We start from the raw sequence: 20,467 nt of genomic DNA on the forward strand, positions 1-20,467 counted from the left end.
AGAAAGATTACGTACAGTCTTACACAGCGTGACTTTAATGTACTTGTATATAATCCTAAACTAATACCTTTATTTTTGTATACAGCTTATTGGCATAATATTAGATATTACACAATAATATCGATCACTAGCTTACTCTATAATTCTATTCTATTCTATTCTATTCTATTCTATTCTATTCTATTCTATTCTATTCTATTCTATTCTATTCTATTCTATTCTAATCTATTCTAATTCTATTCTATTCCTAATTCTAGTCTATTCTATTCTAATTCTAATTTTATTCTTTTATATTCTATTCTAATTCTAATTTTATTCTATTCTATTCTATTCTATTCTAATTCTAATTTTATTCTATTCTATTCTATTCTATTCTATTCTAATTCTTATTCTTATTCTTAGTCTTAGTCTTAGTCTTAGTCTTAGTCTTATTCTAATTCTAATTCTAATTTTATTATATTCTATTCTATTCTAATTCTATTCTAATTCTGTTTCTTATTCTTTTCTTGTATAGCAATTCTATTATATTCCTGTACAGCAATTCTATTCTATTCTATTTTATTTCTAATTCTATTTCTTATTTTTTTTCTTGTATAGCAATTCTATTCTATGACACCAACTTACATTTTATAAAATTTCATTTCCGACTTTGTTACTAAAACCTATGCCGACTATCATGTTATAAACGCAACTGTTACAAATGTCTACAAAACGCAATATTCATGAGCATATCCGTAATGGAAGCTTACCTGTGTACTGATTGCATATCCGGGGTGTTAATCGACATTGAGACTAAAAACTATGTCATCAATAAACCCAACTGATACCGCCATCAATAAACCCAACAAAACACAATCCTCTATCTTTGACCTTGCATACAAATTATCTCCTCGGCCTGCGATTTCGTAATTTCAATTGCAGGTAAATATTGGTTTTACAATCACTTCCACCGACATACAGGTGTTGACAAAACAAACACTTCCGTGAGAGATGCTTACCTGACAGTAAAATGCACTCAGATCGAGACAACAGAAGCGTGACCTTGGACACACCCAGTTTTACGCTGGAAATCAACCCAGCGTATCCTCTAATACATAAGTAACAGTCACTCTCGTGTAGAATAATCCCTTGGATGAGTGCAACTTATGACCGATCAGTAATCATTATTAGAAGATGAATAAAACAGGGCAATAAATAGATATGGCGGATTAATGTGGTTGACACGGTTTGTCTTGTCTATCGATCGCTAACATCTGGTGTCAAAGCGAAACATCAATATAATATTCCCATTACATATTTATATACACAGAATATATTAATCGCTTTGTGCAATCCTTACCCTTGTTAATTACAATGTAACGTTGCGTACAATAAAGGTCCTCCATGCTAAATTTTCATTTTTAAAACCGTTTTTAATTACACGTATATCTATTTCTATTTAATTAAATGTATCATTTCTCTACAATTTTTATTTCCTGAAATATTTACAGTACATTATTCTTCAACAACAGCAAATATAACGAACTTTTAACATTTACGTAAAGTTTTTAAATAGCTTGGACGTTTTAAATAATAACGCAAGATACTGTTAGTTTTTAGATAATGTTAGAAACAAAAGTCTCTTTATTTCATTTTTTTCATAAATTTAACTTCCTCTTTTCTACTTATATTATCAGACTGCACCTTTGAAAATCAAGTTGATAGATTCCTGACGAAAGCTGACAGATTTATGTCCAGAATCGTCATTGTTTTCATTTAATCTGATCTGCTTAACTCGAAAATCCGACTTGCATTACTCGAGAATGCGTCGCGTTTTTCAGTTACAGACGAACCAGACGTCCAATTTGCATTTTAAAAATAAATACGGGTAATTTACCTTGAGCTGTACAAGGCTGCTGGTAAAGCATACGTGTATACCTAACTTATAACGAATAAGCAGGATAATAATATATAGTTCTCTGTACGTACTGATAAATATTAATTAGAGGGAAACAACTCCATTACCACAAACAGAAAATTTTCATAAAACATAATTTAGAGACTGTTGTATTAAAGGAGCACCTTCACTATCCGTTCGACCAAGCATACCTTTGTTTCAGGAATTTTTTTTAGCTTACATAATCAGTAATAGTGTTCACAGCTCATCGTCGAAATTTCAGCCTTCAAATCCATGTGTATCCATAATTATTCACGTTTGAAAGTTAAAAATTCGACTCAAATTTTAGTGAGACTATGCCGTATATAGAAAACACATTATAGGCAGGGAAATTTCTAGTTTGAGGTATATTATACGATTTTCGTGCGTTTGAGTACTTCTTAAGACTATTAAAGCACATTGAATTTTCAAGACCCAAATCAATCCCCGAAAATGCCGACTGTTCTCGTTTAAAGGAGAGCCTTCTGCGATACATGGAAGCCGGCTGCTGTCATATTACCCTCGACTTCTCGCCCACGAGAGGAAAAAGAAGAGACAGCGATGGTAAAAAAGGCGAGGAAAGAGGCGAGAAAGCGAGCAAAAAGGCGAGGAAAATTTTCCTCACTTTCTCGCCTTTTTCTCCGCTTTCTCGACTTCTCACCTTTGTAACTCTCGCTTTCTCGCCTTTTTTCACTCCTTTTTCCTCGCCTTTTTTCTCGACTTTTTCCTCGTCTTTTTCGTAGGCGAGAAGTCGAGTTCCCCCCCCCCCCCTTCTAGTTGGCGAGAAGTCGAGAGTAGATATGGCTGCAGTCGACTTCCATAGTAATATGATTTATTCAATCTTTATTGAATATTTGTACTATGTGGATAGGTCCATGGCACCAGGAAACTTCCCAAACAGATGTGGCTTTATTGTCACCATAACCATGTGGAATATGACGAGGAATGTTTCACAGATTTGTTGGTAAAGTTAAGTTTTAGAGTAAATTTGAATATGAGACTGAAAATAATTTTCATTAAGTTAACATCGATAAGAAAATACACTCCGAAATTCGATTTTTTTGTTAATTCTTTTAAATTTCTTTGAGCAAGGAGGTAACCCAGATCGATACAACTTTCAAAATTTAGTCAGACTGCAGTTTGTCTTTATTTGCATCTGTTCTAGTTTGTAAGTCAGAACATAAACAAATGCAGAAATCACATACAAACATTTCGTTTTCGCACCTGGGTCAGAAAGAAAAATATGATATTTTGACGAATAAAATCAGATTTCACACAATTTTCGCATTCTTTAAATATCATTTCATAAATATTTGTATTGATTTTTGTTTCATGTTGTGTTTTAAGTGGAATAAATTATAAATATATTAAAGGTTTTAAATGATAATATTCAAATTTCTAAATCGTTCGTTAAAAATTTGATTGACAAAACTTTTATTCATCAATAATTCGACGATATGACTGACGATATTAATATGATTGGCGAATACTCTTATTACATTCTAATACATGAATGACGATGTTTACTTGAATGACGATGTTTACTTGAATGACGATACATACTCTTATTGCATCCTAATACATGGATGATGGTGTTTACTATGAATAATCATATTGCATCCTTATACAATTATAAATGAATGACGATATAACTGACGAATTCTACTCTTATTACATTCTAATAAATGAATGACGATGTCTACATAAATGACGATGTTTGCATGACTGACGATGTAGGCCTATACTATTTTTGCATCTTAATATTTGAATAACGTAATTTTTATGACTGACAATGTATACTTAAATGACGATGTTACATAAATGACGAATTCTACTCTTATTACAAATATTCTAATACATGAATGACGATCTTTGCATGAATGACAATTATTGCATCATAATACTCGAATGACGATATTTACATGAATGATGATGTTAACATAAATGATTATGTTAACATAAATGACGATGATTGCATGAATTACGATGTATACTATTATTGCATATCATAATACATGAATGACGATGTCTACATGAATGACGATGTTTACATGAATGAAGATGTCTACATGAATGACGATGTTTACATGAATGATGATGTTTACATGAATGACGATGTTCATATATATACGATTATTGGGTCCCTACTTTAACACGACAATTTAGTACGATAGGCCTATACATGTAGATTTTGTTTAAAATTTCAATATTATGTTAGTTTATTCGATCTAACTACATATCAACTAATAAACAATATTTATTTACCCTACGTTGAACACCTAATCATCTAAACTATAATAACCCAGAAGTTAGTTCGACACATCTGCCTCTATTCCTGTCTCTGATAGATATTGTGAATGTAAGTTGTCGGCTGGAGTAGAGTCAGAAAAACTAGGCCCTGATTTATGATGATTTCCTCCCATCTGAGAGTGTGGGTTGTTTTTTTTAGACATATTCATATACCTAAAATCCATCAAATTTCTGCAGATGTTTCGGACTACCCAGAATCTTTTTTATAATGAACTCTTTATTTAACGACTAAAAATATCGATTATCAACATTTTCAGGCTGTTACTTCTAATCTCGCGGCAAGTCATATGCAGATGAATAACATCATTTACAGCTTTTGTAGATTTGCAATAAAACCACACATCTGATTTTATCTCTGAAAAGTAGTAAAGGTAGTGAGCTTTGTTACTTGATACAGGAAATAGCTTATTCACATGTTGGAAACATTCTGACATCAAAAGTTATAACTACACGTGAAAAGTTTAATAATTGTATAGAAATGATTGCAGTCGAAAATATTTCGCTTTCCGTAGTCGTATCCAAAGTCAGATTTTCATTATGAAAAGTGTTATGGATTACAAGTAGATAGTTAAATAATTAAATAGCATATCCATCATGATGCAAAAGTGAGAGGCGTCACACCTGCACTTAGTTCGAAACATCTGCCCCTATTTCAGACTTTGATGGGTATATCTGTACAAATAGGTATCGGAGGCTGGAATAGAGACAGATGTTTCGGTCTAATCTGCAATAGGTCTATATGCGTTAACAACTAATCAACGGAATTAGGAAATAATATAAATATCATAGGATATTTGTGGGCGTGGCGAAAATTTACAAATATCAAAATATGTATCCATTAATTTTTGGTCAGCTTTGTAATAGCATTTAAAAGGCTATTGAAATTTTGTGACGTAGAAGAAAACGGGAAGTGTTAATAAAGGGAGGGTTGGGGACACAAATATCAAAATGGGTTATAAACAATAAATCTCAATAATAAAAGGATTAATAATTAGGTCAGATCTCCAAGAGTCTAAAAATAGAATATGATGCCACCGATTCCTTGGAATAGAGTTGTCTGCCCATGACGGAAATAACTACGTCAATGATGTCGGCTTCAACCAAGTGTGATCATTACTCAATGCTATTTTACTATACACACACGTACCGTTATCTTCAGTTAAAACCGTGAATGAACTTCGGCCTGAAAGATAAACAAGTTAGACAAATGTTGCCGTTATTATTAGTTAGCACTTGGGACAAAATAATACGTCTGCTATCAGTTCTTTTCAGTCGACCGTCGACGCTCAAACAGAACACATCTGCCGACAATAAAATCAATAAGTTCAATATGGATTCCGATGTTATCGATGAAAAAGCAGTGAGATCAGAGGGATTTAAATGGTGTCGAGATTCTATAGGGGGTATATGGTCCAAAATAACCCCCGACGATTTCGTATTAGAGAGAATTAAGTGAGTTAAATAATTATAATTATCATCCTTTTACACAATGTCATACATTTTTGATACAATGTGGTGTATATTGAATATTATATTGTGCACATCTCTGTGAGTGTTCCAGCTCAAGTTTTTTTTTTCAATTGAATTATGTGTTTATTCATTGTCATACAAATGTTCCTAATACATGAATATGTTATTTCATCATAAATACATCCTGTTTGACAAAATATTTTTTTTAATGAATGATGTAGAATTTAGAAAAAAAAAAAATTTTACTGTTTTTATTGAAAGCCAATAGTGATTAGTATAAATAGATTTCGACACGGTTCCACTAGTGGTGTAGAAATTATAACAAATTGATGTACTATGGCAGCATGGCTGAATATTAATGATGCATGGATTGTTACGTTTGTAAATATTTGTGCCTTTCCTCCATGGTACCTCATTTATGTTATTTTCTACACTTGAGAACAACCAGTGGAATCTTGTAGAATAAAGTGATTTTTAATCTAACAACTCCTACTTTATTGTGCCAATGTTTTGGCTGGTAACTAATGTGAAATGATTGTAATACCTGACAGCACAATGCTTTTGGCTAAAATGCAGCACTGTCAAATTGAAATCATGCTGATGACATGTATTTTTGCATACAAAACATTGATATTGATAATAATGTGGCTTTATGGATTTTAGCTAGTTAAGGGTCTTTTTTCTTCTAAGGGGGAGGAGAGAATATCAAATTTTTAGGTTGGGGTCTGTATAGTTCACTGCTGATTACTTAAGTTAATTTTTAATTTGCATTTAAAGGATTCTGCCTCTTAGAATGGAAATAAAACTTGGTCAACAAGTGTATACATATACTGGTGCCATTACTAAAGAATAGAATCTCTATATAAGATGATATCCATTAAACTTAATAATTATCGAGACACACTTCTAAGCATGTTTCAAAATTACTTAGTTTAATGTATTATTACTTAGTTTTATGTATTATTACTTAGTTTTATGGATTTATTGGATTATAGAGGGATTCTGTCATATAGTTATAACACCCGATGGCTAAATCCACTGATGAACAAAGACTCTTTTGGCCAAGTATAAAAATTTAATTTATGGTCATCCTAAGAGGTAGTATAACTTTAAAGATAAGGTTTTCAAATTTCTTATAATTTATAAGCAGCGAATTTTGGCAGTTATTGGCAGTTATTGACAGTAATTGGGCTAATAATGTTTAATGTAGTTTATTGATAAGAGATTACTGTTTATAAGAATTATATTGTGATTTGATATTTAACTATAAATACTGAATTAATATGTATAAAATGGTAACATATGATGTTTATAAGTAACTACTCTGAGGAGTTCAAGTCCGATATCGGTCAGTCAATTTTAAAAGGCAGGGCATTGACCTCTCTGGACATTTTTCACTGCTAAAGATGTTGGTATTGAATCCTATTTCCTACTGTCTGATCTATTAAAATTGGAGAATCTGCTATTTTAAAAAATAAAATGCTAAAGAAAAAGATGTTTTCCTTTTGAACACAGATTTATAATTCTTGTTTTATGATGTCTGACTGTCTGTAATAAGTGCTTGTGAACAAGTTAATAATGCCAAGAAGTGACAGTCTAAATTGGCACATCACATATTTATCTGATTTAAATAAATTGTTTTTGTGGTTATATTTTATTGGTATGAATCAGGGATACTGTTAGCATTGATTTGTACCATTTTGATTTTCAAGCAGACGACTGTGTCTCCTGTTATTCCACAAAAACTAAAGAGTATTATGACATCATTATCGCAAAATCTTATATAATATATATATATTATATAATGCCCTTTGGGATAAGGCCCTTAAGTTTTAGTGAAATGGCAGAAACAAAAGACGTCTGATTAAAAATTGGAATGGTGCAAATAGATGCTAACGATACTATATGGTGACTTTCCATTCATGATTAAGTCACCTGGTTTTTAACGGAAGTTATTAGTGAGGGATTATAGATTGATGAATGAATGAAATAATAAGGCTAGTTAACCTATATATTATACAGTAAACAAATCTGCCACTCCCACCTGGCTTAGTTATATGATAAATAGCTTATATTATAATAATTTGTAACATTGACCAATATTGGTTGATATATTCAAATATTCATGGTGACATAAAAGCCAGGAAATAAACTAATTGGATATAGTTGTAGTAATATTTGTTGTATTAATTGGTAGAGCTCAATTAAAGCTATTTGGAATATTATGTCCTAATCTTCTGCACCATGTAGGTTAATGAAGGGTAACACCATGCAGGGTGCAATGCGGAAATTTTGTCGGGACAGCGACTTGAGCCTGCTCTTTTTTTATTTCCAACTTTCGAGTGATCCTGTAGCGCATAGGGCCTCAATTTATTGTCCCATCCAAACGACTAGATGCTTTTTCCATATCAGCCCTTCTTACCTGCATCACCTTTCAGCTAGGCACAGATGACGAAATTTTGTGTTGTTATTATTTGTTCAGGTTTGCAATGGCTGCACACGATGCAAATTGTTCAAAAGAAACATTATGTACGTATGCGGCTTTGTCACATGACTTTTGTCTCATGTGACGAGATAGTATATGTTGATTGGTTGAGGTCGGAAAATGTTTCATAAAATTGTTTTTATTCACGCATGCAACAGACTTGCAACAAATGTTTTTTGCAAAACCCAGGTCAGATTTTTGTCACCAAACAATGATTCACGGACAAAAATCCACTGTGTGCCCACGGCTTTAAAAATTTTAAAAATTGTTTCAAATATAGTTGCCATACAGATTAACAGGATATGAATAGGTAATGTTCCTTCTTTATGAGGAAAATAATATTATGACTGGATGACTAATTCTTGATATTCCTCGTTCAGAATGTGTAAGATTTATTTATTACGTCAAACATACTGACAACACAGACTACTGGCTGTAGATTAGGCTAGTCATTAACATTAGTTATTGATTTTACAAATACATCTTTCATTATGGTGTGTTGTAACTTGTTTGATAGGCCAGTAGATCAGGTCATAGTCTGAAACTTTCCTAATTCTTTCTAAAGCTTCTTCTAAAAGCCATATTGGGTTGCCATGGTATGCGTACATGTTTTAACATGTTTGATAGGCCAGTAGATGAAGAAGTACTTGGATGTGATATCGTAATGGTTGGGTATTAGGGGGTGACACCAGACTGACTCTCGGAAGCACTGTTTAGGGATTGACTCACGTTAGAGACCACATGACTAGTGCGTGATGGAGACGTTGCAGTTTCGTCCTTGTGACTTTAGGGCAAATTGGTTGTTATCTTGTCTGATGAGAATTGGTGAGAATGCACACTATTAGATGGTCTTTTGAGTCAACTGAGTCGCTGCGATGGATTAGTCGCGCCAACAGCGGTGAGGTCTCCACCAGTGAGACAGGTCCTTTAGTACCTCTATGATCATTTTCTGAAAGTCTCTTTTTAAACTGAATTTAATTGAATTTAGTTTTTATCTCTCTTATCACACCACATGTCTTTCTTACATTAACTTATCTTAGGAAATCTTACGAGAAAGTTCTCTTTATAAAATGATAACATAACTTGATAACATTAGGAATAATATTAATTATAATAGGGCTAGTTACCATGCACTATTGATTAAACATTGAGTGGACATTTCTCTTGTTCACTCGGTATAAAATTCTTACAAGTACACCAGTTGTATCAGACAGCTCGTATCATTTTGATCCTCAACTCCATTGTCATTGGCTCTTCTGTGGTGTTGATTATTTTGATATTATGGCAACTGCACAGAAGCGTTCCAGGTTTAGCGTTTAAGTCTAAGACAAATTTTCATTGATTGGTTATTTGCCTTGACTTTGCTGAAAAAGTAACAAATGGGCTAGTATGTTTGGAGTCAATGCCCAAAACATTGCTACCACCAGCAAAAATTGTTATACTAATGCATATTGTCAGATGGTAGGAGGATGTTTTTAATGAAGGTTTGTATGAAATTTCAGAAATTCACAGCCTATTAGGTGACTCCATCAAATTGACCCTTATCAGCTCTACAACTGTCATAAAGAAAGAGAGAAAGAAATAGCAACACTTAACAACAACTTAAGTTCGCAGTTAAGGATCCATTCTCAGATTATCCATACCCATTTACAGCTGGGTTGACTGGAATTATGAGTGAAGATGACTTATTCAAGGTCATCAGACTTTCACCAATTGAGTTCTGAAGCCACAGCTGCCATTTGCTTGGCTTAACTATGCAAATGACGTAATGTTAGGGACCAACGCTCTGAACGTATTCTATAGAACCTTAATGTATACCCCCAAAAAGCCAGTACAATCATTTGGCATGTTGTATCAGTTCTTTGGCGTGAAATAGGTTACCCTTCAAGTGACCTTCGTGATATCAAACTCTAAAGTCAATTGGGATTTAAATTACCAGAAACATTCCCTTTATAAAGACTGAAAGTTGGTAAACAAAGTTATATGTTAATGTAGACTTACATTTCCAAACTGACAGCAGCTTAGAACAAGTCAAATATTGATATACTATAGATCTCACTTTATCAAAGTTGATAAAGTTTGAAAGTTCAAGTTTTTGTAATTTTAGGACACTTGCAATTACAAATTACGTTGACCACTGGTCAGAACTTTCTGGACATATATTGACAATTTAAAGTTGGTAAACAAAGTTATATGTAAATGTACACTTTAATTTCGAAACCTAAAACAGTTTAGAACAAGACAAAATATGGATTAAATAATAGATTTGACAATTTTGTAATTTAAGGACACCTGCAATTACAAATTATGTTGACCACTGGTCAGAACTTGCATATATTGACAATTAAATTAGTACGTTGATGAAAAGTATATCTGTTGTTACAACATGTAATGTACATAAAAATTTGAATGACATTTAGAACATAGAACAAACAACAAGGGAATATATTATGGTATAACACACTTCTTAAAGTTCATAACATAAATATATAAGATTTTGATGAGAGGAATAAATTGAAGATGGTTTTAAAGAAACACTTTGTTGAAGGGATATAGTCGTTTAAATATTTCCTTTACCAGCTACTAGAACTCAATCTTGTATCACTTTTCAAAATGAAAATCTGTTGTTTAGTTTGTGTACAATTCAATATGAAAGGACTGTACAAATGTTAACATATCATTGGTTATAATTGCACAGACATCAGAGGCTGTGTTATACAAATACTTTATCTTAGTTAAGTTTTTTGAAAAAAAAGTCCCAGATTTTTTAATTATGAAAGCCGATATGAAAAGCTGATTAAGCTGATAATTTAGATAATTATACTGTAAATGTAAAAAATTTTACATAAATGTGCTCTTAATAGCACATGATTGAGCTCTTGGGTGATATTGATCGAATTCATTTCTTTTTTCTGTTTTCATCATACTTTATAAGTGAAATATTGTTGTCATGCTTGACAAGGAAAATATGAAAATTATTTCTATATTTATATAAGTAAAATGTCACACTTTTTAAAAAAAGTATGAATTAGTGTTTTGTCACATATCATCAATCTCTACAGTTGTTGATTGTGTAAAACAAACTTATTTTATGACAGTAAACTGTACTTAGAAAAAGATTTTGATCTTAAATTTGAACTTAAAAGGGAGTAGTCTGACATTGTTCTATATACATACTTGTAATAACATGTTGCTAAAATTAAAATAAGCCTGGTTACACCTAGACAACATCTCTCAAAAAATCTCCAAATTATGATTTGTTGTAAATACCACCTTTGCAACAAAAGTTCTTTTTGGAACTTAATATTTGAGATAAAATGCTTCTGAATTGAAACGAAAAAAAGAAATTCATAGCGCTACATATTGGCTAGAAAGAGGAATATTGTTGTGTATCATTAATATAATCAAATGCTTTTGAAATGCTTAGCTTATAAACAATCTCCATTTTAAGAAATACAGTAATCAGATTGGTTGATACAACTAAACATAAAGAGCAGGTTCGTAATTCAAGCCTTCAAATCCATGTGTACTGTATCCATAATTATTCACGTTTGAAAGTGACTCAAATTTTAGTGAGACTTCGCCTTATATAGAAAACACATATATAAGAATAAATGAAATGAAATGAATGGAGTTTTACGTCCTACTTTTCTATATATAGAAATAGACAGTGAAATTTCTAGTATGAGGTATATTTGAAGGGAGAATGTGATTTTCGTGTGTTTTGGTACTTTCTAAGACCATTTAAGCGCAATAAAGACCCAAATCAATCCCCCAAAATGCTGACTGTTCCCCTTTAAATACTCATATGATATTATGTTAATACCAATAATAAGGATAACCATATAGATACTATGGTAAATATATCATTTATGGGTTTATATCATGATATACCCAGTTACTATAGATTAAACTGTATATTATTAACATAAATTATGATAATTAGTCATGAATCATGTTGATGAATATGTATATCAGGGGTGAATAATAATAAGGTATAAAAGGGTTTTATTTTTGTGGTATTGCATCACAGTTTACGAATCAAAATGAGCTTTTTGCTTTCCAATATTAGCCAAAATTGAAATTTATCACAACGATCTGTGAATCAATTTTTTTTTTTTATCTCTCTTTAACCTGAAGGAATCAACGTCATTAACAGGATCGCTCTGAAGTACGAAGTGGATCATTTTGAATTGCTTCTGAATTTTCATATAATACGAATCAAAATTTAACTTTTAACCATTCTGAAATTTGTTGTGATGAATTGCGAACCCTGTATGTGAATTTAGCATAGATGGACCATAGAATGACCAATCTGGCCATAGAAAAGCGAATATATCTGTTCTCAGTGGCTCAGTGCTCAGTATACAGTGTAGCTGTATTTATTGTGCTAGTAAAACTGGAAACGAAAGCTGCAATATCTATCAGAAGCTAGTATGAGTCAGCAAATTTCAAACGAGCTTAATCTTATCTTTTATCTGCTTTTCAAATACATGTAGATTATTATCTTGTCATCACAATTTTTCTTTTATATCACTTGTTGATGAACATATTTAAAAAAAATAATTTAAAAAAAAATTCCTTCCTAGCCTTTATCTGCAAGATCAATCTATATAGGAACAAATAACCTAGATTTTGCACAGAATTTTAAAAACTCTTTTAAGATGTATTTGAACTTTGAACCTGGATTTCATGTGCATTCGAAATTTATTTCAAGTGTATTGAACTTTAAATTGTATTTCTAAACTCATCTCATGTATATTGAACTTTCAGTTGTATTTTTAAACTCATCTCATGTGTATTGAACTTAAAGTTGTATTTTTAAACTCATTTCATGTGTATTGAACTTTATTTCCTGTGTATTGAACTTTATTTCCTGTGTATTGAACTTTCAGTTGTATTTATAAACTCATCTCATGTGTATTGAACTTTATTTCCTGTGTATTGAACTTTAAGTTGTAGTTTTAAACTCATCTCATGTGTATTGAACTTTAAGTTGTATTTTATCTATATTTCATGTGTATTTGAACTTTATTTCATGTGTATTATATGACCTTTATTAGGTGTACTTGAACGTTATTTCATATTATTTGAACTTTATTAAGTTGTATTTGATCTATATTTCATGTGTATTCGAACTTTATTTCACATGTATTGAAGTTATTTCATGTTATTTGAACTTATACTATATCATGTGATTATGAGCTAAATTTCATGTGTACTGACATTTTCTCATAAAAATGATACTTTTCCTTATTAAATTTGAATGTATTTTGTGTTTTTTAGTGGTGGTTTATCAAACTATCTATATCTATGTTACCTAGCACCAGGTTTAAAACCTCTAGGTAGTGAACCAGATAAAGTTATGTTAAGAATATATGGACACATTGCCAAAACTAGCAAATCCTTTGTGATATTTAACTCTGTGGTGTTTGCTATACTTTCCGAGAAAGATTTGGGACCAAAATTATACGGAATTTACCACAATGGAAGAATTGAAGAATATATTCCTGTAAGTCTGAACTTTATTAGTAGAATTATTCTGAACTAATACTCAATGATAAACTAAATAGCATGATTACAAGTTTTGAGCCATTGTTTGCAGTGGGCTCAATTTTTGCATATATTAAAGGGACAGGTTTGCCATCTGTTTGACCAATCGTACCCTAGTCTCAGAAACGTGAATTTTTAACTAGCCTAATTAAGGTGTGCACAGCTCACTGTCAAAATCCATGTGTGTCCAGAATTATCTTCGTTTAAAACTTGTAAAGATGAATGGTCTTTTCTTGAGACACTGTCATATATAGAAAAAACATTTATAGAAACAGAAAGTGAAATTCCTAGTTTGAGGTATTTTTGAAGTAAATTTGTACATATCTAGTACTTCTGAAGACTATTTATATATTATATTTAAGACCCAAATCAATTGATGTGGAAAGTGTCCCTTAAAGTGATGTCATTAATAATTAAATAAGTCAAGCCACATTATAAAAGTAATTTTTTAATACTCAGCTTTCAGATTTAATCTTTTCGTATTTTTTCAGACTAAACCTCTACAAAGAACAGACTTGAAAAAGCCACCATTATCAAAATTAATCGCAAGGAAGTTAGCCAAATTACATTCCTTAGATATGCCACTATGTAAAGAACCAAGATGGTTATCAGAGACCATTGAAGGGTAAGCAATTTTTGTCAGTCTTCTTATACATAGGTCATGAAATCGCTATGAACAGTGAAGATATTCTAGGGTAAAAACCAACATGAACATTCTCCATATAAAACCTCACAGCTATGGTTAAACTAGCCATGCTCCATTTTTGTTTCCACCAAGCTAGAAGTTTGTGGTTGGCAATTTTATTTTACGCAGAAAAGTAATGGATATCTAATGCATGTTTGATATTTTGTAGATGGATCAAAGAAATTCAAAACAATACACATCCAAGTGATCCAGAAAATCAACTATACATCCATAAACTACAATCATTCAAAATGGAGGAGGAATTTCAAAATGTATTGTAAGTAAACAAAAATTTGCGTTACTATATCTGATTTGCTAAATTGTTTAGCAATCCTTATTGCAGTTAAAACTTTCAGACCTGTATTAATATTCAGGCAGACGTTGTTGAATTGTAGATAAACTGGTTTCTAAATTTTACTTTTTCAATGTTCTACAGATAACAGGGTCATAAACAATTCCTTTTCTATTGGAAAATTTATTAAAAAATGAGAAATGTTATTGCTTGTTGCTTGGGTTAACCTTTTGAGTGTTGACTTTTGAATTTATCTTGTAATGGATCAAAGCTTTTAAGGAGCATAAGGTTCTAAGTCCCTGGTTCCCAACCTGGGGGTGCAGGACTAGGGTGAAATTTTTTGGGTGTGAAAGGTCCAGGTGATTTCTCTAGGGTTGTGAAGGCTGAAATAGGTTGGGAACCACTGTTCTAATAGGTGTGCCATTTTTGGTGTAGATAATCAATGGCTGAATGACTAAATCCTTTATCTTGAAATAACACTTAATTTATGTACTAATAGACACTTCAATGAATTTACTATATTATTGAGAATCAAATCACTAAGTGGTAACAGGTGTTTCTGTAGAATTAGTTGCCACATAGCAAACTGGATTAGAATGGCTTAATAAGAGAGAAGGTAATTGAAAATGCAACACACTTGAGAATGACCTTTTGACCTTTAATGTCTATATGAAATGGATAAGATTGGTGTAAATAGAATATTCCAAATATCAATATTATTGTTGGTATATCAGATATTTTATTGTTAAGATAAACTCATGTATGTAAATGGCTAACTTTCATTATTCATGAGTAAACATTCAAGGGGTTCAAATGAAGTTTTCTATACCTATTTATCTATCAAGAACGCTTGCACATTTCCAAATTGATTTTTGTGGTTCTGCATTTCTTCAAAAACTAGACAAATACAATTGTATGGATTGTTAGAAGGTTTTCTAAATTTTTTATCTGGTATGGGGACACTAATAGCATCAATTTGCACCATTATAATTTTCAATCAGACATCTGTGGTTCCTGCAATTCCACTTGTAATGTGCTCTCATTCTTTCCTATCTTATCTTTCAGAAACATCATATCCAAGGTACATTCCCCTGTTTTATTTTGTCATAATGATTTACAAGAAGGTAAGATATTAGTTCATGTGTAGTAACATTTGACCTTGACCTTTTGTTGCTGTGCTCTCCATTTATTCATAATTCTATGTACTTGACGGGCAATGGGGAATTTTCTTCCAATGATTTTTTGACATATTACAATGGTCTGTGATGTTTCAAATGATACTACAAGAATGGAATGCTTTGAAGAAGTCTCCTGAATTCTTTAGACACCGAAAAAATTCATCATGGCTCGAGTTCCTTACATCACTCAAAGTGAATATTCTGCACCATGTCTTTGAGCTGATTGAAGTCATCCAGTTGTGCTTGAATCAGTGTTGTCTATCTGAAGTCACAGATGCTCTCTTCATGGGAGCAGAGCAGTTTATTACTTAAAAACTTCTGGATTGTTGAATGGGGTAAATCCCCGAGGTTGGTCACAGTCTGGCTCAAGACTTAAATAGCCCAGGCTGTGACCAATTGAGAGAGATTAAATGATTAAATCCAAATTCACAAACAGGGAATTGTGTGGCAAACTTATCTGATTAATTGAGCTATCAAATATATCAGTTGAAGTTGACAACTTTGGTCCTTCATAAACTTCTTAAGGTGCAGGCACATGAGCGGTCTTGGTTGGTGACTTTTATCGCCAATACGAGTCGGTCATTTTCCGCCTTGTTGATAATCACCTGCGGAGCATGCAATTGAAAGGAAAATGAATCATTGGATGATGACGGTCTGTTTTGCAGACGATAAAACAGACAATTACCAAACTTGTTATATTACAATTATATTATAAATCCTGTCGGTGACACAATAATCTTGTTGTGGAAGCAGGGGTACATGGGAGGTTTTACTCCAGATTCGAGTCGGAGACAAAAATCTACTACCAAGACCGCTCTTGTGCTGCACCTTCAAAATTGATCTCACTTACAGCTGATTCGATCAAGATATTTACAAAATCCAACTATTCAAGTCAACAGGTTTTATTTTGTAGACCACAAACCCAGTATTTTAAAATAAACATTTTTTATAATTCCAGGTAACTTATTACATATGGAAAGCTGTGCCAATACTTCTAGAGAGTTAACAGTTATTGATTGGGAATACTGTAGTTATAATTATCGTGGATTTGATATCGGCAATCATTTCTGTGAATGGGCATATGGCTACTCAAACCCTAAACCACCATTTTTCAGTTACAATCCTGAGGATTATCCAAATAGGGAACAACAGGTAATTATATTCAATGAAGTAAACACTGATGATATATACAGGGTGTTTTGAAATTAGAGCCTGCATTCTTGAGGGGTATGATTTCAGGCAAAAAAGCTGAGAATGAGACTCCTATTCCCTGATAACTTTATAACACAAAATCTTAAATACTCAATAGAGAAATTGATATAATTTCTCTTCATTGTCAAATGTTTTTTTTTAATTTGAGTACACTATCCGTGCATACCCCAACTTTAATATATTTGTAGTTAGTTTGAAATTTAAATAATTTCTGTTTTTATTTCAGTTTATATTTTTTAAAGAATATTTAGAAAACAGTGGAAAGGAAAATGTGACAGAAAAAGATTTAGAAGCCTTATATCTAGAAGTGAATACTTACGCACTGGCCTCTCATTTCTTCTGGGCTGTTTGGTCTATAGTTCAAGCTCAGACATCTGTCATAGAGTTTGGTTATTGGGTAAGTAGATTCCTTAATTTGGTCCCCCTAATGCTGGAATGATCAATTGGTCAATATTATAGATTAAATTTTAAACAATCTAGAATTGACACTAATTCAGCTATTGATATGATGTTCTATTTATTTTCTGTGGTTTATTCATTCTAGATCTAAAAAATACCTTCCAATTTCGATTATATATGATCTTTAATTTAATTTAATTTAATAATTTAATTTAATTTAATTTAATTTAATTTTTTTTTATTTATTTTATTTTATTTTATTTTATTTTATTTTATTTTATTTTATTTTATTTTATTTAATTTAATTTTTTTTATTTATTTTATTTTATTTTATTTTATTTTATTTTATTTTATTTTATTTTATTTTATTTTATTTTATTTTATTTATTTTCCATAATATTGTATTGTGTTTTGTTATATGTGCTCCTCGCTTCTATATGTCATTCAAATCTTATAAATATTTAATAGCTGAAATTTTCAAAAATCTTTTCTTGATCTAATTTAGTATAGCTTTAATATCATTTGTTTTAGGAATATGCCATATCTAGATTTGAAAGATATATTGAGTTGAAAGAAAAGATTCTACATAATAAACAATTCCTGTAATGAATTCCGAATTCCAGTCTACCAAAGTGAAGAGACCAAATCCAAATAGATGTTCAGTGATTTTTTTTCAATTGCAAAATATGTGCTTTGATGTGATATGTTTCTTGGCTTTTTGTGATGCCTTTTTATAATGGTGGCTAAGTGTCACATTTGCTGGTGATCATATACTATCATGCCTTATGTCAAAACAGTTAATGGAATTTGACAAGTGCTGCAGTGTGATGCTTTGAAAGCCATAATGGTTAAGATTATCACGAAAATCACACTTTTTGAGTGTGTCACATCCATGTCATATTTCTTTAACTGTCAAACATACGTCATGCCTTATGTCAAAAAAGCCAGTGCAATTTGACAAGTGCTGAAAAGCCAGTGCAATTTGACAAGTGCTGCAGTGTGATGCTTTGAAGGCCAAATGGTTAAGATTATCACGAAAATCACGCTTTTTGGGTGTGTCACATCCATGTCATATTTCCATAACTGTCAAACATATATCATGCCTTATTCCAAAATGGTTAATGCGATTCGACATGCAGTGAAGATGTTTTGAAGGGGGAATAGTTTAGAATATCAAGAAAATCACACTTGTTGGGTATATCAGATCTATGTCATAATTCTTAAACTATAACACACTTATATCATGCCTTATGCCAAAATTGTCAGTCCTGTGACATTGTTTTGGCTGTGCTGTAGTGTGCTAGCATTGAAGGCTTCTTAACAATTGTTCAAGTGTTTCATAAGGTATGTTTGCTTATTGTAAACACTTAGTGTTTATTTAATGTGTTTGTTTATGTGCCATCTTGTCACATTCATCACGACTTTTGTCAAAAGAGCTGATGCAAGACATTGCCTTTTGTGTGTTGTAATATGTATTGAAGATTTTGCTGAATGTTTGATTTTGCCCCAAAAAGCCAAATATTAAGCTTTAATTAAGCTCTGAAAAATGGTCATAATAATTGTGTGTGTAATGTCTTATATGTGTGAATGTCGCTTCATGTCAAAATAGCTAGTGCAATGATCATGCATTTTGTCTTCATCAATTTTTCATAAGAAATTCATAAATTAAGGAGGTTCTGAAAGAATTCATGTACATTCATTGGTCATTCTTTTGGCTGGCATAGGCTGTCATAGGCTTTAAGTGAATAATGAAGTCAGTATAAGTAATGCAAATGCCTATTTGGTACGGCTATAATGGAATAAGGTGGAAATATACCATGTAATGGTTTGTAAAATGTAATTTTTGTGTATGTGTAATGTAATGAAGGTATGATTCTCTGAGAATCTTGCATGTTGTAAAGGCCATTCAAAAAAATTCTGTTCTGAGAGATATCATTTAGCTGATATTGCCTTATTATAATTTTAGTTTGAGAAAAAAATATTCTTATTTTTGCATGTGCAAGTTAATGTAAGAAACACGGTTATTGGCTTAGTAACTTGGTAACTCCTAGCTAGAAATGTGAATTCTCAATTAACATCCTGAAATTCTCATTTCGTTATTTTCAATTCAAACTTCCTTATGTCAAATTCTCAATTAGCTAACATGCTTTCCCACTTTAGTTGTAAGAGCCATTCATTTAAGTATCCTGAAATTCTTAGATCAAAACATGACATTTTCACTTAATAACTTCAAATTCTCAAATTGAAATTCTCATTGTTACATCTTGAAATTCTCAATTAAGATACAATTTTTATGTAATTCTCAATGTTACATTTTGAAATTCTCAATGTTACATTTTGAAATTTTCAATGTTATTTTTAGAAATTCTCAATGTTAAATTGTGGAATTTTCAATGCTAGGCTACAATTTGGAATTCTCAATGTTACATCATGAAATTATCAATGTTAGTTCTTGAAATTCTCAATGTTACATCTTGGAATTCTCATTTTGTATCATAAGAAATCCACTCATTTTTGCAATGTAACATTAACATACATAAGTCAGTTCACCTAGTCAAAACAAACACAAATCACCCGTGTAAGCTAGTCCTCAGAAGCACTGGCTGTGTGACATGTATTTGCTTAAGCTTTAATGACATTAAGAAAAAAAAAAGAAAAAAAAAGCCATATTTTTGTACATATTTTTGATTTTAATGATTTTTTTTTTAAAATGATTAATTGTGATAAGCTTGACATGATTGTTATAGTGATAAGTTGTAAAAGTATACGAATCATTTAATGATTTTAATTTATAAATAATTGTGATAATAATGTACATATATATGTAATGATTATTGCTTTTTCATTGATTTTTCTTTCATTGATTTTTGATTAAGTAGTTCAATTTTTAATTCCTTTATTTCATATTTTTTTGTTCTGTCTTCGTACTTGCGTAGGTGAATTGAATGTATCCAATAAAATTATTTTT

General features: G+C 31.4%; 1 protein-coding gene across 1 annotated transcript; it reads left to right on the forward strand.

Annotated features, from left to right (window-relative positions):
• Window positions 1–5,555: 5,555 nt before the first annotated feature.
• Window positions 5,556–18,105, forward strand: LOTGIDRAFT_116872 (hypothetical protein; the record flags this gene model as incomplete). Its single annotated transcript, XM_009055686.1, has 8 exons — window positions 5,556–5,677; window positions 13,467–13,692; window positions 14,225–14,358; window positions 14,588–14,695; window positions 15,776–15,834; window positions 16,847–17,040; window positions 17,327–17,497; window positions 18,031–18,105. 8 exons carry the CDS (start codon window positions 5,556–5,558, stop codon window positions 18,103–18,105), a joined length of 1,089 nt encoding a protein of 362 aa, XP_009053934.1.
• Window positions 18,106–20,467: the final 2,362 nt, after the last annotated feature.

The sequence above is a fragment of the Lottia gigantea genome, assembly GCF_000327385.1.
Source record: "Lottia gigantea unplaced genomic scaffold LOTGIsca_25, whole genome shotgun sequence".
Taxonomy (NCBI): domain Eukaryota; kingdom Metazoa; phylum Mollusca; class Gastropoda; family Lottiidae; genus Lottia; species Lottia gigantea.